The sequence below is a fragment of the Danio rerio genome, chromosome 9 (genome assembly GCF_052040795.2).
Source record: "Danio rerio strain M-AB ecotype USA chromosome 9, GRCz13ab, whole genome shotgun sequence".
Taxonomy (NCBI): domain Eukaryota; kingdom Metazoa; phylum Chordata; class Actinopteri; order Cypriniformes; family Danionidae; genus Danio; species Danio rerio.
Genome location: NC_141029.1, coordinates 23,915,210 through 23,942,660, shown reverse-complemented (window position 1 = coordinate 23,942,660; position 27,451 = coordinate 23,915,210). Strand labels below are relative to the sequence as shown.

The following is a 27,451-nucleotide window of genomic DNA, read 5'->3' as shown; positions in this document are numbered from 1 at the left end:
ACCTTCCTGGCGTAGCCTGGACTTAAATCAGCGACCTTCTTGCTACCATATTTTTAATGGTAAAGTTCAAGCACTATTATTAATTAATTATTACTATTACTATTATCGACTAATAGTATTAATTAATATTATTAATATTAATAATCAATATTGAACTGTATAATCAAATATCTTTATTTTCCCTCTGTTTAACAACAGATTCCATTAAACCTAAATATGCAGATTTTATTTTATTATTGTAACATAATTTGAAATTTTTTAAATCTAAGACCTTCATAATCCCCATGCGGCTAAACATATATAAATCTCAGATTCTCTTGTTTTCATCTATGCAAAACTCAGTAAGGGTGTAAACAGTTTACGATATAAAGACGGGCAAAAAGATTCCAAAATTTTCTATAAGAATATCAAAGTTAAAATTTGGGAACAAGACAAAAGGTAAAATTTATAAAAATGAACTAACTTAACAAACAAAGGTATATATACTGCTAGCAATAAAAAACCATGGAACAGCTGGCTTTCTATTGTGAGGCAGAAACAAAAATCCTGAAGGAACATTTTGACAAAAAAAATGGTCGCTTTAAAAATGATATATTCTAAAAAGTCACGAAATTATTGCAGTAGACTTTTCATTTTTCCCATAAACATCTGTGGAAGAGGATATAGAATGGGAAGGTCAGTTTGACTTTTTTGATCTAGGGTGACATGTTGGCTCAGTGGTTAGCACTGTCACCTCACAGCAAGAAGGTCGTTGTTTTAAGTCCCGGCTGGGACAGTTGCCATTTCTGTGTGGAGTTTGCATGTTCTCCCCATGTTCGCATGGGTTTCCTCTGGGTTTCCTCCAGGTTCCTCCCCCTCAGTCCAAAGACATGCAGTATACAGTAGGTGAATTGAACAAACTAAATTGGCCTTAGTGAATAAGTGTGTATGGATGTTTCCCAGTACTAGGTTGCAGCTGGAAGGGCATTTGCGTTGTAAAACATATGCTGTATAAATTGGCAGTTAATTCCACTGTGGCGACCCCAGATGAATAAACAGACTAAGCCAAAGGAAAATGAGTGAATGAATGATAACTCTGTACGGGAAGGTGGTAATACAAATGTTAACTGTCAATAAACACATCCCAGAAACCCCGTTTTGATTTTTTTCTATTTTAAAACTTAAACAAGGGAAGTTTATGACAGACTCATTTTCCACTTGATATTGACAGAGGAAGCAAGTCCTTCATGTACACCCCAGACCCATACAGGTATGTGTAGAATGCATGGTGTAAAGTAAATGCAAATACTCAAATGACTGTAATTAAGTGTTTTGTCCTTAGAAATTATACTTAGTAGCTTTAAAAATGTGTACTTTTACTTGAATACATTTTAGTGCTGTATTGGTACTTTTTGCATGTATTTCTTGTCTAAATTTATTATCTAAGTAGAATAACCAGTAATGTGATTCCCATCCAATCTAATCGCAAAAAGTGTTCAAGAAGCACCAAAATTGTTACATGTAAAATTATTACACAGAACAACTGCGAGTTTAGACTGTGTGTCACTGGTGAGAAGATGATGATGGCTACTGTATGATCACCAAATGGCCTTAAATGATATCTAAATGCACTACAGAATGTAACGTTTTCAAACACATACACAAACTGCATGTTTATTATCAGTAATGCACAAGCTTGGTGTGTGGCGCCACTTGCTAGACACTTGTATCTTGTTAGTCTTGTTAGGGTTTAAAGGTCAAACTAGCAATGTCTAAACTCTGTTCTGAAGCATCAGTGTCCTCCTGAGTTTTGCTCGAACTTGCTTCAACATACCTGCCAGGAAGTTTCTAATATATCTAGTAAGAGCTTGATTAGCTGCTTCAGGTTTTTTTTTAATTATTATTATTTTTTATTAGGGTTGGAGCTAAACTCTTTAGTTTGAACCCCCCTGCCTTATATCGATTTCACTCCCCATGTAAATGCATCAACCTGCTTTCTGTCAGCTTAATACAGTGCTTCTCAATTTCTGTTCTTGGGTCCTCTCACCCTGCACATTTTTTATACCTGATTCAGATCATCAGCTTGTAACGGAAAGATCCGTGAACTGAGTTTTGTGTGTCAAATAAGAGAGATATACAAAATGTGCAAAGCAAGGGGGCCTGAGGACTAGAATTGAGAACCACTGGCTTATACTGTAATAGGTGCTTGAATGAATGTAAAGTGTTATAATTTAAATACTTTTACATTTTAAATTTATTTTTGATTAGTAGAAAATGATTTAACTAACAATTAGAAACACCCTCAAAAAATGGCACTGATGTAAGCTACGTGTTTAATATGGGTATTAAGTGGAATAATTTCTCTTAAGTACCTTTAGAATAGCTGTATTTTACTCATACTTTTGAGTGGTATTTAGAACTAATGTATTTATTCTACTTGCAAGTAGTATTGTTTTTTTAATTGAATAGGATTTTTTTGTTCTTTTCCCGAAAATCTAGGTGCATCATGAAATTAAAGTACCTTAATCTTTTTGGGGTTGATTTAATGGTTACTGTGCCAATACTAATGTAATGCTAGTGAAACAAATACCATAGATGAGCAGGATGTGAGAAAGAACCAAAATAATATCTTGGTATAAATTCTAAAATAATTTTAAATAATTCTAAATTTTATTTTGTTATAAAACTAAAAATAATTTTCTGAAATAGTTTGGCCACTTTGAACCTTCAGCACTGTTATTTATTTATAAGAGAGAGGGTGGGAAAAATTCCTGCACATCTGTTTTTATGTTTTGGGTCTAACATATCTAAATAATGTGCTTATATGTTTAAAAAAGATAATTGAATCTAACAAAAAAATTGAAATGAATAAAAAAATTGCCTGATGATTTTCAAATGATGAACGCCATTTAGTATTTAGAAGTTATCCAATAAACAATGGACACAGCAGCTAGTTCTGGAAACAATGTTTTATTTGCTTTTACATTTAGTGATTTAACACATGTCAGTAATACGTCTCATGCTTATGAATCTCATGTTGCTGAATCCCATATCTCTGAAGCTCCTGTACTCTCCAGGCCTGAAGTAAATCATCCTGCCTCTGTAGTGGGGCTGCTCAAACATGAGCCAGTGGCCGTCCATTACGTGACAGGACTGACAGTCGGACATGCGGTAACGTTCCTGAATGCTCTCACAGTCATCCATCAGCTCGTACATCTGTCCTCCAAAGTTATCCCTCTCATAAATCCTCATTCTGAAAGATCCCCTGTACTGTAAAACACAGAGAATTAAAATAATAATTAATAGTTGTTTAGCAATGTAACCAAGTTATACAATTAAACAAAAAAGTGGAGTTCTTTGCTAATTTTTTACAATAGTATAAGACAAAATGCATACTGAAGGAATCATGCGGCAGGATCTGATAGTGTCGAACATCATGCCCATGCTCATCATACGCTGAATGTCATGGTACTCGCCCCTTCTCAGGAAGAACTGGTTGCCCATGAAGCCATTGCGCTCATAGACAATAAAACAACCACTTTCGACTCTGATGGACCCGACGCGGCCCAGGTATGAGGAAATATCAGAACAGTCGCTCATGCACTCATAGTTGCGACCCTGGAAGTTTCTGTCCTCGTAAAAGATGACCTATTGATGGTGATATAAAAATTTAATTCAATTTAATTTACACTAATTGACAGCGATGTAGTTGTAATATATTAAGCATTAAAAAGGTTAAACAAATAAAAAATGTTTGCAAAAAAACCTTGAAGCTTTCTATCAAATGTTATTTAATTAATCATACTAATTTCAAGCATTGTTACCTTGCCCATGGTGGTAGTCTGCTGTTTTTCCAAGTGCTTCAGCTCAGTGTACCAGCTGTACTTTAATGGCCTTTATAAAGCAGAGGCGCACATTTTGTTGTTATTCAAAAAGCTGATCGAGCAGTATGACTCTGCTGAAGTGGTCCCGTAAACTGAAACAATAGTTTTCATCCATACATCTCTGGCAGCTTTTTGTGCATTGTCTTTTACAGTATAAGCAAATCTTTAGTCACATCCAGAGCGAATGTTCTTTTTATATCGCAAAATGTGTTGCAGATTTTTCTCTAATTAGATCCAAAAAAAATAATAATTCTTTAAAAAATGTGGAAACACATTCAAGTGTTATGAATGCAAAGGTGGTTAACAATCTAATGGTGAAGATTTGGATACATTGCAGTATAGAAGCAAATTTAAGGTGATATTTCAATTCAATTGCCAGATTTAAAACAAATATATATATAAATATATATATATATATATCCCTACAGTTGTCAGTTACTGACAATGTCAGATACATAAATGAGACACATTCATACATCTTATTTTTTGAACAATGTTCCAACATTCAGGATGAGCATGTTAATCAAGTAAGCCTACAATTTTCAAAAAAGTATTATTATGATAAACAATGAAACACACATCATCACTTTCATGTAAAAACCTTTATCAATTCATGTTTAAGCATGACCTATCATACCACAGAAAGGCTGTGCATTTTAGGGGTACTGTGCAAAGTACTGTGCATTTGATTTCTTGAAAAAAATGCAGAAACTTTAGTCTTGTTAAAAAATCCAGTCAACAATAATAATTTTATTTCCTGCGTAATCATTTTATTAATTGTTTTATTTTGTAAAGCTTAGTGCTTACTTATATTTGTTCTATTTATTTTAAGAGGCAACAAGTAATAATTTTGCATTGTAACTACTGTCATTCATTTATTCATTTTCTTTTCTGATTAGTCCCTTAATTATCCAGGGTCGCCACAGCAGAATGAACCGCCAACTTATCCAGCACATGTTTTACACAGCGGATGCCCTTCGGCTGCAACCCATCTCTGGGAAACATCCATAACACTCATTCACACTCATACACTACGGACAATTTAGCCCATCCAATTCACCTGTACCGCATATCTTTAGACTGTGGGGTTAACCGGAGCACCCGGAGGAAACCCACACGAACACAGGGAGAACATGCAAGCTCCACACAGAAACACCAACTGACCCAGTCAAGGTTTGAACACTGACTCAAATAAGTGTTACAGTATAATACTTATTTAAAGATTTTTTTCAGCCTTAAAGATTTCTTTAATATAATGTGATCATCATTAATCATTTTCACTTTTATATGCAACTTATTCAACAAAACATAACTGTGTGCTCCTACTCCATTTGGTTAGTAATAATTAGTGCATTGTGTAAGGCGTGTGGGTCCACCTGCAAGAGGAGGTGAAGGAAAATTATATCAAAATCTGACTCCTGGACAAATCTGACTCCCTTTGCGTGCATGCATTACATTTATCATGACAGTTTTATTGATATTTTATCCACAATTTACAGCAAGAACAAACATAGAAACATTGTCTGATTAACAAGCAGCACCTTATTATGTTCAAAAGAATTTAAAACACCATTTTATACACCATTTTAGAAGTCAAACGTACTCTAATACGTAGAGTAATCTACACAACCTTAAGTGCAGTGTGTGGTTGAGAGTGAGGCAGTGTTTTGATGTTGTGGTTGTGTGACTGCTGGTGTTGGTTGTTTGGTTGTTAAAATTTTAACAGTTAAATTAATTCATTTAGATTTAAATAAATTACAATTAAATAAAACATTATTCTAATATTCGGGGTGTTTTGTGCATTTTGGCGGGTTTTGGACAGCTTTTGGGCTGAAAAAAAAATCAGCTATATCTGGCAACACTGATTGGGTGACTTCAAAATTCACTGGGACAAACCTTATGCTACAGACTTCCAGAGTTCTACAGACTTTTCTTATGACAACATTTAACCACAACCTGCAGCTTACCACCACTAGCACATAAATCAGGCAATCAGCTTTTGCTTCAATCACAAACCCATTTCTCACTTCTTGATGTTAATAGTGCAACAGAAACACTCTGTTCTTCTACTTAGATGAGATCTGTCCTGTCTCCACCAGACCAATGTGTCCTACTTCCTCTAACCACTGGCTTTCTGATTTTCTGAGAGAACATCTGACAGCACGCAGGTCAACAGAGAGAGCATGACCTAAATCAAAAGCCCCTGCTGACCTTAGCAGGTACCAAGCACAGCTGTCATGATTTGACTCCCAACTCAATTCGGCCAAAACCCCATGCTAAGCTAACAACATTAACAACACTTTAGATACTTTCAGGAATTATAAAGGAAGTTCAATACTCTGTCCACCCCCACCACCTCTTTATTAGCTGATGATTTGGCTCCTTCTTTACCACAACGGACCGATACATTGACCGCATTACTGCTGCCCCTGGACCAATCCGCCTGTCAATCTTAGGTTCCATCCCTCCCATATAGCATATGTAATGAAGTTTACGGCCCTTTGGCCGCCGGGAAAAAGGAGGCGGAGAACCGACGCAGGTTTAAAATATTTATTAATAATAATGACGGCAGCTCCTCACGGAGATTGCCATTTAAACCAAAACAAACGGACGGCAGCTCCTCGCGGAGACTGCCGTCAAACTGAAAGCAAAAGTAAAACAATATGCCCGGGCCCGGTCCTCTCCCAGCTTCCTCTGCCATCGGTCCTCCCTTTATTGTCCAGAGCTCCTTCCGTGGGATCCGAGGCAGGTGCGCACCGCACGTGTATCCACTTACGCGGTGGCCTCATCCCGTTCCCACGGCTCTCGGCCACGCCCCCTCGCCACATACCCCCATCTCCCATCACAGGCCGGGGGCACCCCGTGGCTGTGCATACTCCGGGGGGGGTCTTGGCGCCACAGCATCCGCGAGACCTATATGAGACGGGCCGAGAGAAAAGGAGATGGAAAAAAAAAGGAGGAAAGACAGAGTAGACCGAGAAAGGGGAGAGAGGAAAAAAAAATAAAAAATTGGGGTTCGGTTCTCCAGACACGCTGCCACTCGGTCCTCCACCAGCTAAGAGATGCGACGACGTGCTGGGAGCCCTGTGGAGGAATCTATCCACCCGTCCGTCTTCTGGCGTCCGGCGGTGGTTCTCCTGGCTGGCTGGTGGCATCTCTGTTCTCCTGCTCCGCTCCCGCTTCGGTGGATGGATGCAGGCTCTGGCATCATGGCGGATCGCGGCGACTCCCCCGGGTTCTGTGGGATGGCTCCCTTCAGCTCTTTCCCTTCCGGTGGTGAGCCCCGCGTCCCCTGCTCCTCCCCATGCTGGGAGACGGCAGCAGGCAGATCCTTTCCTTGCCAGCCTCAGGCCGCCCCGGCACTCTGGGCAGACGAACGGGTTTCTCCCCCACTCGGGTTAACTCCCGAACAATCGCCCCCTCTCTCAGCGGCGAGGGCATCTGGACAACGCGTCCCTCCTTCTCCCGGGTTTCGGCACCACTGTAATGAAGTTTACGGCCCTTTGGCCGCCGGGAAAAAGGAGGCGGAGAACCGACGCAGGTTTAAAATATTTATTAATAATAATGACGGCAGCTCCTCACGGAGACTGCCATTTAAACCAATACAAACGGACGGCAGCTCCTCGCGGAGACTGCCGTCAAACTGAAAGCAAAAGTAAAACAATATGCCCGGGCCCGGTCCTCTCCCGGCTTCCTCTGCCATCGGTCCTCCCTTTATTGTCCAGAGCTCCTTCCGTGGGATCCGAGGCAGGTGCGCACCGCACGTGTATCCACTTACGCGGTGGCCTCACCCCGTTCCCACGGCTCTCGGCCACGCCCCCTCGCCACAGCATACAAATGTGGACCACTTTAGGCAGTTATGCGGCACTGGTGGTCTTCCTTCGGCCCAGATGTATGCATGTGAGCCTGAAGTGGCCCACCTGTACAATGGGAAAGGGAGGACAAAGATTCAAATTCATATATGGGCCATTTAAGGCAAAGATTTGCCACTTATGGCAAAATGTAATCTGAATGTGAGCCTAATGTGTCCCATGTGAAAAATGATAAATTTGGCCCAAATGATGGAGGACAAATGTGAGTTAGCAAAAATGTGGCCTAGTCATTTAGGGGTTATCTAAGTCTAAACCAAAAGTGGCTCACACATGTAAGTGCAAATGTGGTAGAGTTATTTTAAGACATATGTTTTGGCAAATATTTGGCATAGTAACCTCTGGCTATTGTGGCTGTAAGCCTAATGTGGCCCAAACATTTTCAAATGTGGCCCAGTTATTTTAAAACATATGTGGGCCACTTTTGGCAAATATTCGCACAGTAAACTCTGGCTAATGCAACTGTTAGCTTATAGTGGCCCAGAGAAGATATGGAAAATGTGGCCCATTATCTTAAAACACATGTGGGCCACTTTTGGTGAACATTCGGCACAGTAAGCTATGGCAAATGTGGATTTGAGCCTATAGTGGCCCAGAGAAGATATGGCCAATGTGGCCCAGTTATCCTAAACAAATGTGCACCACATAGACTAATGTCACCATCATGGAGAAAAGTGTTTGCTTTAGTTGGGCTCTTAGCCCTGAACCTGAAAGTGTAGGTGAGATCTTAGCCAGAAAAAGCTAATTGTTGCCTAGAATAGGGTCAGTTCTGGTTCATTTGGTTAAATTCTGGCTAATACGTGGTATTGCTTGGGCTTATTTGTGGCCCAGATCTGACAAACATCAGCGGACCGCTCTAGAGTCATCATTCCATTCAGTATCGGGTCCAGATGTAAGTGTGGCAGGATCTGGGCCAAAAAAAAGCAAACTGTCGCCCAGAATAGGGGCAGTTCTCGTTCATTTGGTTGAATTCTAGCTGATATGGGATATTGCTATGGCTTAATTGTGGCCCAGAGCTGGCAAACAGGAGTAGACCGCCCAAGTACCATCATTTCATGCAGTATGTGGGCCAGATTTAAGTTGCTGGTGTGGACCGGATTTGAGCCACATGAATTTTGCTAGCTCGGTTCCCTCACTCATGAACAAAACCCTAAGATACTTAAACTCCTCCACCTGGGGTAAAAACTTTCTTTCAACCTGGAGATGGCAAACCACCTTTATTTGCACCATGGCCTCAGACTTGGAGGTGCTGATTCTCATCCCAGCCATGTTACACTCGGCTAAAAAAATTGCAGAGTGCATGCTGAATGTCCATGTTCAACGAAGTCAACAGAGCAACATTGTCTGCGAATTGATGAAATCCTGTGGTCCCCGAAGCAGATCCCCGCCGGCCCAAGGTTGCTCTTTGAAATTCTCTCCATAAAAATCCTGATTGGTTGAAAACTACAGACTAGTCCCTCTCCTTCCTTTCATTGGCAAAAAAGGAAAGAGTTGTTTTTGACCAAATTTCCTTTATCTTACAATAACTGACTGGATGTAGAGACTGCACTACTTTCAGCCACTGAAGCTCTGTGGATTGCCAAAATTTCAAATTGTAAATTATCCATTCTGCATTTACTGGACCTGTCTGCTGCATTTAATACAGTGAGTCACCAGATTGTACTGTCCACCCTCCCCTCAATGGGCATCAATGGAACCCCGCTCTGCTGATTGGAGTTTTACATCACCGGCAGATCATTCCCAGTTTCCTGCAGTGAAGAGGTATCCAAAGCTTATCAACTGGCCACTGGAGTACCACAGGGATCTATTCTTGGTCCCCTACTATTTTCTATTTACACCACATCACTGGGAAATCACTGGGATTTGTTTTTCAGTGTTTGGACTTTCACCTGTAAAAAGTAAACCACACTGAGCTGAACTAAATTGAACTTCAACTCTGAAAACTGGACACACATTTTTAATTTACTGGAACTTATATGTTAAGCTGCTTTGACACAATCTACATTGTAAACGCGATACTTGAATAAACATGAGTTTATTATAACGGTCAGTTGTAATACCCATATCTTCTATAATAATAAATAATATATACATTTTTTTTTTGTTTGAGAACTTATTAAAAGTAAAACTTGTTTTATATATAGTGTTTCATTTGAAGACTCATGCCAAGGCCTAGTGGCAGTTATTATTGTCCAAAAACAGTGTTTTGTTAAGTTTTTTCATTCAGTGTTTGATTTCAAGGCTTGTCCTTTGGGTTGACTATGATCGCAGTTTTCAATATAATTTCTCTCAAACCCTTTCGATTCGCTGTATATTTGTTGTGTTTAATTAAGTTTGTTTATATATTTGACTTACAAAAATATTCAACCACTATGGAAAGACTTTTTTTACTACTTCAATTAAATTGTTTGCATTTCCTGCTTGCCTACTAGACTATCAAAGTTGCACTTATTTGTGCATTATTTGTGTGATATATTTGTTTCTTTTAATTGTTTTTTGCCAAACAGTATGTTTTTTGTTAGCATGTTCATAAGTTGTCATTTCTGTAAATGCTAACCTTTTATTTTATTAACAAATATTAAAATTCAGCAAAGTTTAATGCCTGATTTTTTCCCTATACATTCCTTATCATATAACTTGTCGGTGCCATTTTAAGTGTGCACAAGTTCTTAATGTTGATTTTTAACACTTATTATATAATTATTTCTGTACAACACAAAACAATTTTACAAATTACATTCTTTCTCAGCTCTTAAACTCAAATTCTTTTCCATGTAATTGCTCAATATTTGATAATGAATTGATTTAATAAATGGGCTATTAGATGACTAACAGCTTCAATGAATGACTAGCCTACTGGTTGACTAAAAAAAATTTATCTGGGTCTAAGCAGTATCATGATTGCATGTTGTCCTCTAATTTTGGATTTCTACTGATTTGATTCGATAATTTCTTACTCAACTAACTATTGATATCAGTACTTTTACATGAACAAAAAATTCTAGAAGTACTTCATATAAGTTTTGGGATACTCTTTTAGTTTAAATGTAGTTTTTTTATAGTAAGGCAGGTTTAGATGTCAGAATTGTGGAAACAAATGCTCTGCATGCTAGAGTATAACATACATTTCATAAGTATAATTAGAGGTTGATCTAGTGCTGTGAATTCAGTCAAATCAGAGTGCTTTATTATTACAAATATCATTTTATTCGTCTGTTTTTTTATATATATATCCAGGCACAATAAGTGAAAAATCAAGCTGTTTATAAACAGTTATGCTTATAAACAGGAAATAAACAGTTCATAAAAATAAGTGCAAGAAGAATGGCTAGAAATCTGTGACTCGTCTGAAAGAGCCCACAGTTGCACACGTGGCACACCAGTCCCTGTATCTCCTGTATTCCCCAGATTTCAGGAAGTACTGCCTCCCTTTGTAGTTGGGATATTCATAAAAGATCCAGTAGCCGTTCATCACGTTACAGGAGTACACATGTCGATGGTGGAAACGATCAGACACACAGGGGCAGTCGTCCATGAACTCCATCATATGGCCTCCATAGTCAGCCTTTTCATAGATCCTCAGTCTATATGGACCCCTGTACTGTTGACATCAAGACGCAAAAAAATAAGAATTCAGTACACTGCCATTAAAGAATAAATGTATGTAGCAGCATATACAATAAAATGCTCACCATTGGAATTGTTCGGCAGGATCGAATAGAGCTACTGAAACCCATCCATCTCTGGTAGTCAGAATAATCTCCTCGCTTCATAAAATACTGGTGGCCCATATAATTTGGACGTTCATAGATCATGAAACAGCCACTCTCTACTCTGATGGAGTTGCAGCGACTGAAGTAAATGTGTAGGTCTGTGCAGTCATTGCTGCACTCATAACTACGACCTTGGAAATTTTTGTCCTCGTAAAAAACAATCTGAAAAAGTGAACAGAATCATCACTTTATTTCAGGACAGTGATTAGGAGAGTAAGGTAAACACACATAGGGGAGGTGCAATTCAAAGTAAATGTTGTGAAAGTGGTGCCAAAAATCCTACCTTGCCCATGGTCTCCGTTGGAGAGATTCCATATGCTTCCCAAGCTTTTTATACTTCCTCTTGACAAACAAAGTATTGTCATTCAAATGAACACAAGTATATGTCAGGGTACTGGCACATGTTTACCTTTTTGTTAGAGCACAATATTGTGTTGAAAAATATGGATTTTACTTGAAAAAGGATGTATAATTACATGTTTGGAGTTTTTTCTTGCATGGTCCAGGGAAAGGACTGGTACGGCAGCCACACATTCACTCCACAATGCACACAGAACAATACAGAACATCCCTTTTGCATTAAAGAAGTTGTTCAACAGAGGGAGCAGTTACTGAAATACCATTCTCAATAGGATTTTCAACTGCAGGTACATATTGACCTGAACTAAATTACAACAACAAAAGCATACAGCACTGTGAATAATTACCATAGCTGTGTTTTGGTTGTAATAAATGCAATTGTTATGTGTAAGTATTGCCCCTGATACTCAAATGCAAAACTACAAGCACTGTTAAAGCTCTGGTTTAGTTACACTCCTAGTTGGACTCGTGCAATATTATCAACAAGCTAAAGGCCAGTAAACAGCCTAAATAATTATATTTTTTATTTAAATTGTGCCTTGGAAATACAAAAAGGTTTTGCTTTGTGGTTATTTTTTTGTGATTTGTGAAAGATATTTTCACTTTCTTATTGATTCTGTGGATGAAGCATCATTAAAATTGTACATTTAAAGCAAACTATTTATTATATCAAAGTCTTGTACATGTGAATGTAAACAACCCAGTTATTTAAAACGACAGAAGTACTATGGTAAAACTGAACATTCCAGTAAACTTCCACTTAGTTTAACCACTTTTTGATGTTAAAGGGCCTTGAAGCCTTATTTTTGCGACATCATAAACAACAGTTTATTTATATGTCCTCAAAATAATATCATCAGTTACACAACATGACAAATGATTGACAAACCTAGCTATACATCATATAAACATGTATATAAATTAAATATACTGGAAACCACTGTAAAATTATCAAACAATTGACTTCTCTGATCTTACAGTTTATTTGTGTGAGTAAAACACAATTTCTGTTTTGTTCTTCAAAGAACCGATGACAATCCTAATATTAAAATCAAAATACTTTCATTTATAGCAGAACATTACAGTTGGTTAAAATAGTTAATAAAATAAAAAGATAACACAATTCCAATGTTTTAAGATGTTTTTTAGTTATAGTTTTTAGTTTTCAGGAATATTAACAGTCCTTTATGGAATAAAACAAATATTAACATATTACTCAAACCCTTACTTGATAAATATACTAATGTCGAATGTTCAGGTTGCCTCTAATTTTATTTCATAGCTGAATATACAAACAATGTAGCTAAAGTACACAGTAGAAATTATTTATAAGTTATGCAAGCTGCTTTAAGTCCGTTTCACATAATATAAGTTCAATGGATTCATTAAAGTTCATTTGGTTTAGCTTTAAAATGTTAGGCAACCAGGATTTTTTTTTTTTTTTTACAGTCTAGTAGACAGGTACATCATATTTAAACAATAAAAATAATTATTTTAAGTCACATTTTTGTTTACATTTATGCCATCTGGATTATATTTCAAAAGAACAAATAAAACAAATGTTCAGAAATGCACATTTACCCACTAGTTTAAATTACAAAATCACTTACTTTCACTCTAAATCCAGAATGATTTAATTCTGATTGTCTTCTTTGATTTTGATTGTGTTCTTATTCATCTTCACACTTTAAAGCAGCAAATCATCAGGATGGCTTATAATTAAAAAACAATTGTAAGAATTTGGTAATTCATAGGCACTGTGTACCAACAATGCCATGAATGTGGAATTAAAAAAATGTCCTCAAATTTCTCTGTGGTCAAAGTCCCTTTAAATAGTAAGGTTGCTTTTGTATTTGAGAACCATGCTATTGATAGACTTAACTACAATGAGGACAGTAAATCCAGATTGAGCACCACATTGTTCAGCCAATTGAATTGTGTGAGTTTTGCTTTAACAAATTCTTCAGTCAATGTTTTCCCATTTGGGTAAGCATTTGGGCAAAGGTCATTAATTGGTCCTTAAGTGTATAAATTACCTTTATGATTAGTTATAAATTGGATCATTTGAATTTCTTTTTCTATATTTCACATGAAAACTCATAAAAAGTAACCAGACACGCAAATGTTTCAGTCAAGAGAATTTATTCAGTGCTTATGTTGCTGCACAGTTGATGTCATCTAGTTAAAAGAGGTTATTCTCCTGAGAGATCCAATTCTTGGGGCCATTCCGCCCCAGTCGCTGTACTTTCTGTATTCACCTGGTCCAAGGTAAAACATTCGTCCCCTGTAGTTGGGCTGCTCATATAGGAGCCAGTGGCCGTCCATCACTTGACAGGAATGGATGTCAGATGTATGGAAGCGATCCATGATGTTAGGGCAGTCTTCGGTGACTTCTATCATCTGACCTCCCATGTCAGCCTGGTCATATAGCCTCATTTTGTAGTTACCATTATACTGCGAGAAAACATGCAATGCATCTATCATTGGCAAGTGGCAAGATATCAATATATTTTAATATGATATTTACTTTAATTCATGAACTAGTGTGTGGTTATGTTTGGTGATTACATTCTAAAAAAAGGATGAGTTGTCAAATATGATTTTTTTTTTTTACTTAAATTTAAATGACAACTAATGGTTGGGTTTGTCTATATTTGACCCAACTATGGGTTACAGCAACCCAGCATTTATTCGAGTGAAATATTTCCATGAACCTCTTACCATGGGGATCAAACGGCATGATCTGATGCTGTTGCTAAACCCAATCATACGCTGGCAGTCTGAATAGTCACCCCTCCGCAGGAAGAACTGCTGTCCCATATAATTTGGGTGCTCATACACCATGAAGCACCCACTTTCTACCCTGATGGAGTTGCATTGGGTAAAGTAGGGGTGCAGGTCTGCAGAATCACTGCTGCACTCATGATGGCGCCCCTGAAAGTTCCTGTCCTCAAAGAAGATGATCTGTGTAAAAATAAAAGGTACATTAAATCTACTATGCATTATTTGAACTCAAATCATTAGGCCATGATAGGCAGAGATGCCATCTTACCTTTCCGATAGCCATGTTGGCAACTGGCAGGGCTACTGCTCAACACTGGCATCCAGTTTATCACTGTCTTTTATAAAACCTAAAAGCAGCTCTGTGATTGCACAGCATAAAGTATTGTCATTCAAATAAATCTAGCCCAGGGAGTAGAAATAGGGTTTAGAAAAGGGGGGTGGGATGGGGCAATGAAACAGTCTGACTATGTTTGACTCGCCCCTGCTGCAGTTTTTCCATATTCATCACAATGCACAGGACGGTTTCAATCTGGCTGCAATCAGCACAATGAATCTATGCAAAAGCAACAAATCTTATACTGAATACAGCAGTGAATGGTCTGAATAAGAGCTGTGACATTAGTCTATGATATCTGTCATTGTGGCAATTAGAAGTAAACATAAAAGTGAAAAATGTGTTCATTTTCAAGTTTCAAGAACGTTTTTCATCTTTATCTTAACATAATAAGTCTTTAACTTACACTTTACCCTGAACACTACACTGTAAACCCTAAAAAGGTAAGGTAACTCAAATCGTTTGAGGCAACCGATTGCAAAAAAAACATTTAGGTTCAAAAACTAATCCTAATGAGTACTCTGAACTTAATCCAGTTGAGTAAACAAAGCAATTTGAGTTCAGTAAAACCCAATAAATAAAGAGAACTCAAACAATCTCAGTACAGTTAAACCCAATAAGTTAAGGCAACTCAAACCATTTGAGGAAGCCGATTGCAACAAACCATTTGAGTTAAAAAAAAAAGATCTATTAGTACTGTGAACTTACTTCATTTAAGTTAAAGCAACAAATTATTTAAATACTTATTACCTTCAACACTGAGTTCAAAACACTTTTCAAATGAGTAGAATTAACTTTCAGTACATTTTGAGTTAATTACACTCATTTCATTTGATAAAATTAACTGTTGGGTTTTACAGTGTCTAGTATCTTGCAAAATAACATTATGCACTGTTACCATGGCAGAGACAAAATAAATAAGTTATTAGAAAAAAAAATAATAATTATTATATATATATATATATATATATATATATATATATATATATATATATATATATATATATATATATATATTAGTTTAAAATGTGTTAGAAAAATATCTCTTATAAACACTTTTACAAATTTGATGCAAATATCTATATTTTATTTAACAAGAGTGTTAATTCATTTTGACAACTGTACCCTATACATATCTTCACATGCTCTCTAGAAAGTACGAAATTACTATAAAGGTGGTCCACTTGTTCAATAAAATGAATAAGTCTAGGGACATTCCTAGCAAAAAAACAAACATTTCTTTTTTTGACCCACAAATTCAGACGTCCAGAGCACTTGAAATGTAAGTAAAAAAGTTTAAAAAGTGTTTTTTAATGGCTATTGTTATTTATTTATATAGTTGGCTGTTGGCTGTTTTTTATGTATATGGCTGTTGTATATTTTTTATAATAGCCATGTTAATAAAGACTTTTTAACTTACTTTTAGGTGCCTTGGATTGTGTTGTTTGTGTTTATGAATCCATTATCCAAAAAACACCACATATAAAAAAAAACACAATATACCGCTGAAGCACTCTTTGATTGATTTTGGATTTATTATGACCTGTGTCACTTAAAAGCAACTTGACATTTACTTAATTTATAATATAATTATTATTCTAGAATCTAAAACCTTTCTTGCTGTGTAATCTGTATATTTTTACATTTAACATTGTTACAGATTTATGTTAAATCAAATGCACCATTTTAGGTAATGAACTGTTCAACTTCTGTGAATGTGACCATCTTCTCATAAAAACTGATATTTCAATTGCATCCACTCCTATAATTAAAAAGATACTATAGTAATTTAAAGTAATACTATAGAGTTTTCGATCCATACTTTTAAAAAGTGCTTAAATTATATGGTTTAATTTAGTTACTTTGGTAACACAACAACTATAAACAACCCAATACTCAAAAAAGACTTCAATTACTTTAGTATTTTTATCTGGTCATTCATCCGCAATAAAGTGATCTCCTGCAGTGGTGATTTTTGCAGGCAACAAAACAGCGACATTTAGGAAGTGTCTGATCCAAGTGTCTGAAGGCTGAGTCCAAAATCGCTAACTACTCTGTAGGTACTACTGTATGTTCTATACAGTATGAATGTGAGCAGTATGAATTGAACTCAGACGTACTACATCTGCCATTTTGTCATCATTATGTGACCCACCCGTAATGTGTAGTTTCACTCCAATACATGAATTCTTTCGCGAAGCATTATTGGATGCACACTTCAGAATCTCAACGGAAGTAGTAGGTCATCCCGGTACAGTACATACTGTTTTATAAATTCTATTGAGGCGTGCCAATTCGCATACTATCCGTCCTAAATAGTATTTGAAAATAGAATTTGTATGTCCTAAACCGTAGTATTTTGAAAAGAGTATGTCAAAGTTTCCTGGGTGGTTTACTATATCCGGTAAAAATTCAAAGTGTAAAACTGTCCAAACTCTAACTGCTGATATTGCAGACAATACATTACACGTTGGACGTTAATTTGTTTAGAACTACAAACGCGCACAAGACCAGTTGTCAAGTGGAGAGGCTTCAGCAAAGATGTTTGTGTGACTGTTAATTAATATCCAGCCCACTGGAACATGGTTAATCGTGTTTTCCGTGTTAGATTTCATCTGCAACAACAATGTGAGCTTCTATAAATACATGTTTGGACATTAACGTCTGAAAGCATAATTACCCAAACACCTGAGGAGATTTCTCTGCATGAAAGACTTACGAATGACTATGATTATTCTGCTGCTGCATCTCCAATAAGGTAGGAAATCGATGACATAAATGTGGATAATGTGTGGATGATTGACAGGGCTCGTAGCTAAGCAACATAACGATCTGTTAATGAGGAAGTAGTAGGCTACTTTTCCCAAAGCTTAATCATTTTCTGCTACACAACCAAAAGTATATACTTTTTCTTTACAAAAAAAGTACATACTTTTAGGGCGTAGTATAAGTATGCGAATTGGGTCGCAGCATATGAATTTGGACATACTTGGATGGCATACTGTTTTTAGCGTACTATATAGTATGGAAGTATGTGTTTTCGGACACAGTCTAAGAGTCTTTTTTAAGTCCTTCCCTTACTGCAGCCACCTACACTCATCTACATTTCAGGCGAGAGGAGGCACATCTCAAACAAGCTTATTCACACAGCATGACTTTGAATCATTGACAAGTCCAGATATTTAATGTGTACAATATTTCACAGTCATCAGCCACCCATCGGTGATTCTCTCTGATCATGTTTTTGAAAATTCACACTGTGTGATTGTCGTTTATGTGAACAAGCACCGAGTACAGGGCTGAAATCGTGCAGTGTGAACATCGCATAAGCAAAATATACTGAAAGAATTAATACACATTTTTTTATCAAAAATCTTTTTTGGCATTTAATTCATACTGTAAGAGCATATTGCAGCATCCATAATAAGAACATGTACCAATAAACACTACAACATATAGTCTTGTTGACATGGTAAACAAACAGTGTCATCACTAAAAATCTTCTTTAATATTCTCATGAAAAAAAATGTTATGTACATGAATGTTTTCAGAGTGAGAAAATTATCACCTTATTTAATTATCCTTTTACTGACAAGCAAAATATGCAAGAACTATGTTACATTTTATAATTCATATTTATTTTATCATATAAGATAAATACACACATAATAAACATAAAATAAGCAATGAATTAAAATATGATTGTTGATTAGTAATTCATTATTCGTTTGATGGAACCCACACGGGCATTTATGCCTCCCCATTCAGTAAATCTGGTGTAATCTCCAGGCCGTATGAGGTACATCCTGCCTTTATAGTTGGATTGCTCAAAGAAGAGCCAGCTTCCCCCAGACACCTTGCAGGAGTACACATGGTTTATTTGGAACATATCCATCACATTGGGACAGTCGTCCGCAAGAGCCATCATTTGACCACCATACTCCATTCTCTCAAAGAGCTTGACCTCATGGGACGATCCCTCTATCTGACAGACAGAAGAACAAAAGGTTTGCATAAATCATTGTGTCAACAACCGTTTACCCACTTTTAGATCAAACTTCATGAAATAGATAAAGAATAGTATATTGGAGTTTCTTTTAATGTAGACTAATCAAGCATGTAGTATAGTATGGTTCCGTTGTATAGTATAATTACCATAGGAATAACATGGCAGGAGCAGACGGAGTCATTTTTGCCCAACCAGCTTTCAAACTCTGGGTAGTCTCCTTTACAGACGAGGAATTGATGGCCTTTGTAATGCGGTTGTTCATAGATCATGAAGCATCCACTCTCCACCTTGATAGAATTACAGCGGTGAAGATAGCAAAGCATATCTGCACAGTCATCAATGCATTCATACTGATGACCCCCAAAATGTTTGTCTTCGTAGAAAATGATCTGGTAAAAAAAGAAGCACAATTTACAGTAAAACTGTAAACATCTTTTAATGTTACAGCTTAATATTTTTACAAGCTTCTTCCCTTTCCTCACAGTATTGCTTTACCTTCCCCATTTTGACTGGAGTTGTTCCAATGCGAGTGTGCTGCCCTTTACTTCCAGGACTCTCTTTAGTGCATATATAGTTGACATGAAGTGTCGACTCTGTGTGTGTCATTCATATTATAATTATAAAAAAATGCTTTTTTAGCATTTAGTTTTGTTATAGTGCGTCTTTTGTTTGTAAATACTGTCATTTTGGACAACATAGTCATAGATAAATACAAGTTTTGTAAGTTGAAATTGACACAAAATAATATCTAGAACCAGTATTTATATTTACAATAGCTGGTTTTGTGATATTTGGATCTTATAAAAATGATTAATGTAATTTAATAATTTAATTAATTAAAACTTATTATTAAATTTAACAGAGTTTAACTCTTATTTTATGTCACTGTTTCTGATATTTACACGCCTTATGTTAAAGGTTTATTTTAAATGCAAGTTATTTATTACAAAATGTTGTTGCGGGCTGGAGGGAGTTAGTAAGGCAAAATTGGTCCACACTTTATTTTAAGGTACAATTCCCACTATTAATAATCATTGACTTTGACCTTTACCTCAATAAACTCCAAACTATTGGTAAGTTTAGGTATTAGGTAGTATTAGCAATGTAGAAGACACAGAACATGTACATTTTAAGTACTAATAAATAGCCAGTTTCAAAAGGGATTTCGAAAGGGATAGTAAATGTAAATGTAAATTCCGTCATAATTTACTCACCCTGAAGACCAGTTTAGTTCAGTTCAGTTCAGTTTGGTTTAATTTTCACAGTTGAAATTCCAAACACTGAAGAGCTAATCTATTGATATGCCCCTCCACAAGTCCCAAACCAAGTGAGTTAGTGGCAACCGTGGCGAGGAACAAACTTCACCTATCGACGGAGTAAAGGGAAAAAAATGGTCACACTTTATTTTGATGGTCCGTTTGTTGAATTTAAGTTACATTGCATCTACATGCCAACTAATTCTCATTAGATTGCAAGTATACTGTTAGGCTGGGGTTAGTGTGAGTTGACATGTTTTTTATAGTCAGTTAAATGTCTGATGAGGAACAGTATCAATAGATATTAAGAAGACAGTCTACCAATACTCAAATGGACCATCAAAATAAAGTGTTACAAAAAACTTCTTGTGCGAGCTCTGGTCTAGGCACCAGGGGCTGGAGAATGCTTGTGGAGAAGCTGCACTGACATCTGTAGTAACTGTTTTTTATACTATGGTAGTCAATGTTTACAGGTTTTCAGTTTTCTTCAAAATATGTTTAATTAGGTTTAACAGAAAAAACTCATATATTTTTGAAACCACTTCAGTGTGAGTAAATAGTTAGTACATTTTCAATCTTGAGTGAATTACACCTTTAATAATAGGCAGGTGATGAGCCACTAGTTAAAAGTGAGAGTTGTTACTTAAACTAAAGTAACATACCCAAAATGTAATAAATTGTACTAGCATATATTTATTACCCTGGAATCCTCTGGAGGTTAAGGGCCATAATTACTAATCAAGCATATTTGCATGAGACCACAATCCCATAAAAGTGCAGATAGGAATGAAAATATAATATGAGGTATCTATTGACAATGCACAAATTGATGCACACAGACACGGCAGTTCATTTTCATGATGGCCAACACAATCTACAAATGTATGTGCATTAAGGTCATCCTCAAAATCCCTGTCTTGCGATGGAAATGTTTAACATTGATGAAAAATGATAATTATATAATGATATTATGAATTAAGGTTTTGCTAAAGTAAAGATCGAATGCATTATCATCATTGCGCTATTACAGCCATGTGTAATCTACTGGTTGTTAAGAGTTAAGGAGCTGTAGAGATTTTATTATTTAAAACATTGTAACATTGTCTTTAAATAGTCCTGTAAAGCCATACTTGGGATCCTTTTGCTCACAAGGTTGTCTGTTTGTAAACTGATCATTCTCAGGTGAATTAAAGCAATTAAAAGACAAACTTTGTCTGACGTTATTCAATTTCAGTCTTCACATTAAAATGTATTCCTTGTGAACGAGAAGAAAATTATTTGCCATTACAGTATCCATGACTTGTGATTGCAAACTTTTCCCTCAGTAAATTCTGACACCAGTTTTTATTGACTTTTTTGTTTTTTACAAAAAAGGCTTGTGTTAGCGGTAAAATCTGGCCCTAAGTGTCTTGCTTAGGGGCTTTTATGTCACATATTTTTGTCATATTGAGCCAGTATTATTTTTATAACTTGTTTTGCACACTAATTTTTGATTAGTTATCCACTATTAATGCATTTTAGTATACAGCACAAGCAGAGAGAACACTCAACACCTGTCTCATAGAAGGAAATATCTCTCTAATTTTATTCAGTTCTCTGAACAGCATAAAGCAGTCTGGCAGCCAATAGCAAGTGTCATCATCTGGTAATGACCCCTCCAGGTTAAAGGTGCAAGAACAAAACTCAAAACACTTGAGCACAGACACCATTTTATTTAGTGTGTGAAAAAGGGCATACAGGAGACATTTCACAAGGACTCCTTTCATTAGAGATCCGTGATTCGTCTAATGGAGCCCATCCTGGAAGTCACACCACCCCAGTCATTGTAACTCCTGTACTCGCCAGGCCTCAGGTAGAACTGCCTGCCCGTATAGTTGGGCTGCTCATACACAAGCCAATGCCCATCCATCACATGACAGGAATGGAAGTCGGACATGTTGAAGCGATCCATGAGATTGGGGCAATCATCCATGAGCTCCATCATCCTGCCACCCATGTCTGAATGCTCGTAGAGCCTCATTTTGAAGGACCCATGGTGCTAATAGGGAAAACAACAGAATGTTAAGACTAAGTGTGAACGCAGGTCGTTGATAAATCAATAATAAAGATCTGTCTTTACCAGTGGAATCATCCGACAGGATCTGACACAATCATTCATTCCCATAGTACGCATGTAATCAGGGTATTCGCCACGTCTCAAAAAGTACTGACGGCCCATAAAGTTGGTGCGGTCGTAGACCATGAAGCAACCGCTTTCCACTCTGATAGAGTGGCAGCGGTTGAAGTAGGAATGCAGGTCAGCGCAGTCACTCATGCACTCATGGTAACGGCCACCGAAGTTCCTATCTTCATAAAAGATAATCTATAGCAATGGTAAAAACACATAGCCATTAGATAAAGTCAACACCACTATAACAACTCATGATTAATTTCTAACTAGTTTTTACAAACCTTTCCCATGTTTGAAGGATCTTTGAAGTTTTTTTCCTGTTCAAGTGCCAAATACTGCTGGAACTATAAATATATATCCGAGAAGATAATGGTGCTACTGTTGTGTTGTCATTTAAATCACCATGTACTCATGTCAGCAGAAACTGTACTTGAATATAGCAAACCTGACTGTGTGTTTTAGCCTGCACAATCACTTTGATTGCCTATGTAACATTAGATTTTTCCAGCAAAGCCAGCTCTGTTGAAAGCTGCTGGAAAGGTCTGGGGAAACAACACATCAGTGTTAGCCTGCATTTAGTATTACACATCAACAGATTGTTTGAATAAGAACATTTAATTTAAACTGAAAAGTTTTGTTCTCTCACTGTTCATTTTTGTAAATTCCATAGTATTTATCTGTAATTTGAACTGTATTTAACTGTTGTGCAGTATGTTACTGTATTTTAAAGTTGCACTGTGAAAATTCCTGTATATTTTAAATTAAAGATGCACAATACTGTAAATGCAAATACAGCAATGTAAATTATGCTGTAATTGTAAATATGGTATCTTTGTTGCCAGTAAGTTACTGTAGATTCTACTGGAAATTGTTAACAGTGTGGAGTTTGCATGTTCTCCCTGCGTTCGCGTGGGTTTCCTCCTGGTGCTCCGGTTTCCCCCACAGTCCAAAGAAATGTGGTAAAGGTGAATTGGGTAGGCTAAATTGTCTGTAGTGTATGAGTGTGTGTGGATCTTTCCCAGAGATGGGTTGCGGCTGGAAGGGCATCCGCTGCGTAAAAACGTGCTGGATAAGTTGGCGGTTCATTCCGCTGTGGGGACCCTGGATTAATAAAGGAACTACGCCGAGAAAAAAAAAAGAATTAATAAATGAAGAATGTGGATTAACTTTAATGAAACTAAGTTAAGAAACTTTAAATGCAATTTTTCTTAATACTTCCAGATTTCAGATATACATATAGTTGTATCTTGTCCAAAGATTTGGGCTATGAAATTGTGTGTTGGTTAGTCCATTTATTTAATCCCATTATTTGTGATTAAATGAATTCATTCATTCATTTTCTTTTCGGCTTAGTCCCTTTATTAATATGAGGAGGAAACCCATGTGAACACAGGGAGAACATAAAAAACTCCACACAAAACTGCCAACTGACCCAGCCAAAGCTTGAACCAACCACCTTCTTGCTTTGAGGCGAACATGTTACCCACTGCATCTCCCAAGCAGTATTCAGTGAATGTTTATTATTATAGTTTATGAGCATATCCTCTAAATAAAGTCAAGTTTTTGTGCATTTGCAGCATTTCCATCCAGCAATTTTAAATGTCATATTGTGAAATCTGCATTAAAAGTAGGTGAATGGCAATGATAAAAGATTGTTGTCGGAGCATGATATTGGAGCATGATATTTTGGTATGGATAAAAATCTAATTATGGTGGCTTGAAAAGCCAACATACTGTTATCTCACGTAAACTTATTATTATTCTTCTTCTTCTTCTTCTTCTTCTTCTTATTCTTCTGAGACTAATTTTAAAGTCTATCTCCTCCTAACCCTTTCAAGCTTCATACCTCAAACTTTCGTCAAACCTTCAAACTGGTCTGACTCGGGTTGCTATATCTTTTCCGACTGATCCGACTTTCGGTTTTCCGAAAAACGACCCGGAAAATTCCCAAAATTCCCATTGACTTAACATTGGGTCAAACTTTGTGACCTCATAACTCTGCATCAGACTGTCCTACAGACTTCTAACTGGGCTCATTTAACTCAGTCTAGCCAGCAGCCAATAACTGATGACCTTTAAACTTACTAGCCACTCCCTAGCAACCACTTTTGGCACCCTAGCAACTGTCCCATAGACTTCCATTGTAAAAGACTGCCATTGACTTAACATTGAGTCAACCTTTGTGAGCTCATAACTCTGCATCAGACTGTCCTACAGACTAGAGTCAGGCCCCATTCAACTCAGTCTAGTCAGCAGCCAATCACTGATGACCTTTAGACTTACTAGCCACTCCCTAGCAACCACTTATGGCACCCTAGCAACTGTCCCGTAGACTTCCATTACAAAAGACTCTCATTGACTTAACATGGGATCAAACTTTGTGAGCTCATAACTCTGCATCAGACTGTCATAGAGACTAATGGCTGAGCTCATTTAACTCAGTCTAGCCAGCAGCCAATCACTGATGGCCTTTTAACTTTCTAGCCACACCCCTAACTACCACATACTGCACCCTAGCAACTGTCCTATAGAATGTAATTAGCTGTGCTATCAAATGCTTATAATTCTAACATGCTAATGACATGCCAATCATGCTAGCAACATGCTACTCATATGCTAATCATGCTAATGACATGCTAACTCATACTGGAAACATGCTAATGACATGCTAATTTGTACTAGAATCATGCTAGTAACATGCTAATTCAAACTAGACTCATGTTAATAACTGGCCTACATGCATATCTTTGCATAGCAGTGTCCTATTGACTTGGGGGATGGCTCATCTGACTCAGACAACCAATGAGCATCTCAATATGATAATGAAGCTCACAAGCCACGCCCCCAAATTGATTCCATAGACTTCCATTAAAATAGGCCAAGATGCATATCTTTGCATAGCAGTGTCATAGAGACATGGGGGTTGGTTCATTCGACTAAGACAACCAACCACATTCAAGTTCACTCTGTAACCTCGCCCATAGCAACAAAACAGAGTACCCTAGCAACCATTCATCAACAGCTATATCTCAGCATCAGAACATCGTAGAGACTTGGAGATTGGCTCGTTTGACTCATGCTAGCAAACGGAACTTCCTATATGCTACACATGCTAGCAGTGACTAGCTACATGCTAATATTGACTAGCCCAGTACTGTAACTTGCTAGAAATGCTTACTAAGTATAAATGTTTTATCAATCATGTATGTGAGGCTTGCCTAGTAACCAACCAGGGTACCCTAGCAACTGCCTAGCAACCACCCAAATTACCCTAGCAACCGCCTAGCAACCACCTAGCAACGGCCTAGTAATGCCTTAGTAAGGGCCTAGCGACCACTCAGGACACCCTAGCAACCGCCTAGCAACGCCTTAGCAACCACTCAGAATACCTTAGCAACCACCTAGCAACACCTTAGCAACCACCTAGCAACCACTTGGGACACCTTAGCAACCGCCTAGCAACACCTTAGCAACCACCTAGCAACCACTCAGAACACCCTAGCAACTGCCTAGCAACGCCTTAGCAACCACCTAGCAACCACTCAGGACACCCTAGCAACCACCTAGCAACACCTTAGCAACCACCTAGCAACCACTCAAGACACCCTAGCAACCACCTAGCAACGCCTTAGTAACCACTCAGAACACCCTAGCAACCATCTAGCAACCACTTAGGACACCTTAGCAACCACCTAGCAACACCTTAGCAACCACCTAGCAACCACTCAGAACACCCTAGCAACCGCCTAGCAACACCTTAGCAACTACCTAGCAACCACTTAGGACACCCTAGCAACCGCCTAGCAACACCTTAGCAACCACCTAGCAACCACTTAGGACACCCTAGCAACCGCCTAGCAACACCTTAGCAACCACCTAGCAACACCTTAGCAACCACCTAGCAACCACTCAGGACACCTTAGCAACCACCTAGCAACACCTTAGCAACCACCTAGCAACCACTCAGAACACCCTAGCAACCGCCTAGCAACACCTTAGCAACCACTCAGGACACCCTAGCAACCACCTAGCAACACCTTAGCAACCACCTAGCAACCACTCAGGACACCCTAGCAACCACCTAGCAACGCCTTAGCAACCACTCAGAATACCCTAGCAACCACCTAGCAACCACTTAGGACACCTTAGCAACCATCTAGCAACACCTTAGCAACCACTCAGAACACCCTAGCAACCGCCTAGCAACACCTTAGCAACCACCTAGCAACCACTCAGAATACCCTAGCGACCACCTTGCAACACCTTAGTAACCACTTAGCAACTAGTCAGAACACCTTAGCAACTGCCTAGCACCACCTTAGCAACCACTTAGCAACCACTCAAAACACCCTAGCAACCGTCTAGCAACACCCTAGCAACCACCTAGCAACTAGTCAGACCACCTTAGCAACTGCCTTGCACCACCTTAGCAACCACCTAGCAACCACTTAAAACACCCTAGCAACCGCCTAGTAAAATGCTAATTCATGCTAGAATCATGCTAACAACATGCTAATTCATGCTAGAATCATGCTAGTAACATGCTAATTTATGCTAGATTTATGCTAACAACATGCTAATTCATGCTAGAATCATGCTAGTAACATGCTAATTCATGCTAGAATCATGCTAACAACATGCTAATTCATGTAAGAATCATGCTACTAACATGCTAATTCATGCTAGAATTATCCTAGTAGCATGCTAATTCATGCTAGAATCATGCTAGTAACATGCTAATTCAACCACTTCAAACTTTCAGATTCGGCTTTTCAAGCCACCATAAAGTTTGTCCTCAAACTTTAATATCTAGTTATTAAATTGTTGTTGGCTTTTGCCTTTTATAGATAATTTTGATCTGGAAATGGACTGGAAGTTGGAAATGACACTGAACTTAAGTGGATTGGCAAAATGACTAATTTGTCTCGTGTAGGATGGTTCTTAATCAAATGGTTCTTAACTCTCTTAATTTCATATACTGTAAACTGCTTGACTCCAGCAAAAGTACAAGAAATAGTGTCATACATTTCTCA

General features: G+C 37.5%; 5 protein-coding genes and 2 long non-coding RNA genes across 8 annotated transcripts in view; 1 reads left to right on the top strand and 6 right to left on the bottom strand.

Moving 5' to 3' along the window:
- Positions 1–27,451, top strand: part of LOC147842349 (uncharacterized) — a 736,864-nt gene that overhangs the window by 460,104 nt on the left and 249,309 nt on the right. The window lies entirely within an intron of this gene.
- On the bottom strand, positions 2,931–3,841 carry crygm1 (crystallin, gamma M1). Its single transcript, NM_001007785.1, has 3 exons — positions 3,804–3,841; positions 3,376–3,627; positions 2,931–3,249 (listed from the first exon to the last, which is right to left on the bottom strand). The coding sequence occupies exons 1-3, from the start codon at positions 3,810–3,812 to the stop codon at positions 2,974–2,976; spliced, it is 537 nt and encodes a 178-aa protein (NP_001007786.1). The 5' UTR covers positions 3,813–3,841; the 3' UTR covers positions 2,931–2,973.
- Positions 9,840–13,668, bottom strand: si:dkey-57a22.15. Of its 2 annotated transcripts, XM_087267144.1 has the most exons (5): positions 13,476–13,668; positions 11,982–12,076; positions 11,789–11,847; positions 11,425–11,667; positions 9,840–11,333 (listed from the first exon to the last, which is right to left on the bottom strand). In XM_087267144.1, exons 3-5 carry the CDS (start codon positions 11,795–11,797, stop codon positions 11,061–11,063), a joined length of 525 nt encoding a protein of 174 aa, XP_087123270.1. In that variant the 5' UTR covers positions 11,798–11,847; positions 11,982–12,076; positions 13,476–13,668; the 3' UTR covers positions 9,840–11,060. The 2 variants fall into 2 exon arrangements, with proteins under 2 accessions (XP_087123270.1, NP_001116783.1); NM_001123311.1 differs by lacking the exons at positions 11,982–12,076; positions 13,476–13,668 and having other exon boundaries at positions 10,921–11,333; positions 11,789–11,812.
- crygm6 (crystallin, gamma M6) lies at positions 13,991–14,954 on the bottom strand. The gene is made up of 3 exons (NM_001020794.1): positions 14,918–14,954; positions 14,587–14,829; positions 13,991–14,319 (listed from the first exon to the last, which is right to left on the bottom strand). Exons 1-3 carry the CDS (start codon positions 14,930–14,932, stop codon positions 14,044–14,046), a joined length of 534 nt encoding a protein of 177 aa, NP_001018630.1. The 5' UTR covers positions 14,933–14,954; the 3' UTR covers positions 13,991–14,043.
- On the bottom strand, positions 18,349–19,527 carry si:dkey-57a22.14. The gene is made up of 3 exons (XM_087267766.1): positions 19,488–19,527; positions 19,139–19,381; positions 18,349–18,968 (listed from the first exon to the last, which is right to left on the bottom strand). The coding sequence occupies exons 1-3, from the start codon at positions 19,494–19,496 to the stop codon at positions 18,693–18,695; spliced, it is 528 nt and encodes a 175-aa protein (XP_087123892.1). The 5' UTR covers positions 19,497–19,527; the 3' UTR covers positions 18,349–18,692.
- crygm7 (crystallin, gamma M7) lies at positions 21,807–22,735 on the bottom strand. Its single transcript, NM_001020795.1, is given in 3 exon segments — positions 21,807–22,286; positions 22,368–22,610; positions 22,700–22,735. Coding segments are annotated over 3 exon segments (525 nt in total). The 5' UTR covers positions 22,709–22,735; the 3' UTR covers positions 21,807–22,013.
- On the bottom strand, positions 24,211–27,107 carry LOC147842350 (uncharacterized). The gene is made up of 2 exons (XR_015499371.2): positions 26,446–27,107; positions 24,211–26,402 (listed from the first exon to the last, which is right to left on the bottom strand). It is a non-coding gene; the product is annotated as an uncharacterized LOC147842350 (long non-coding RNA).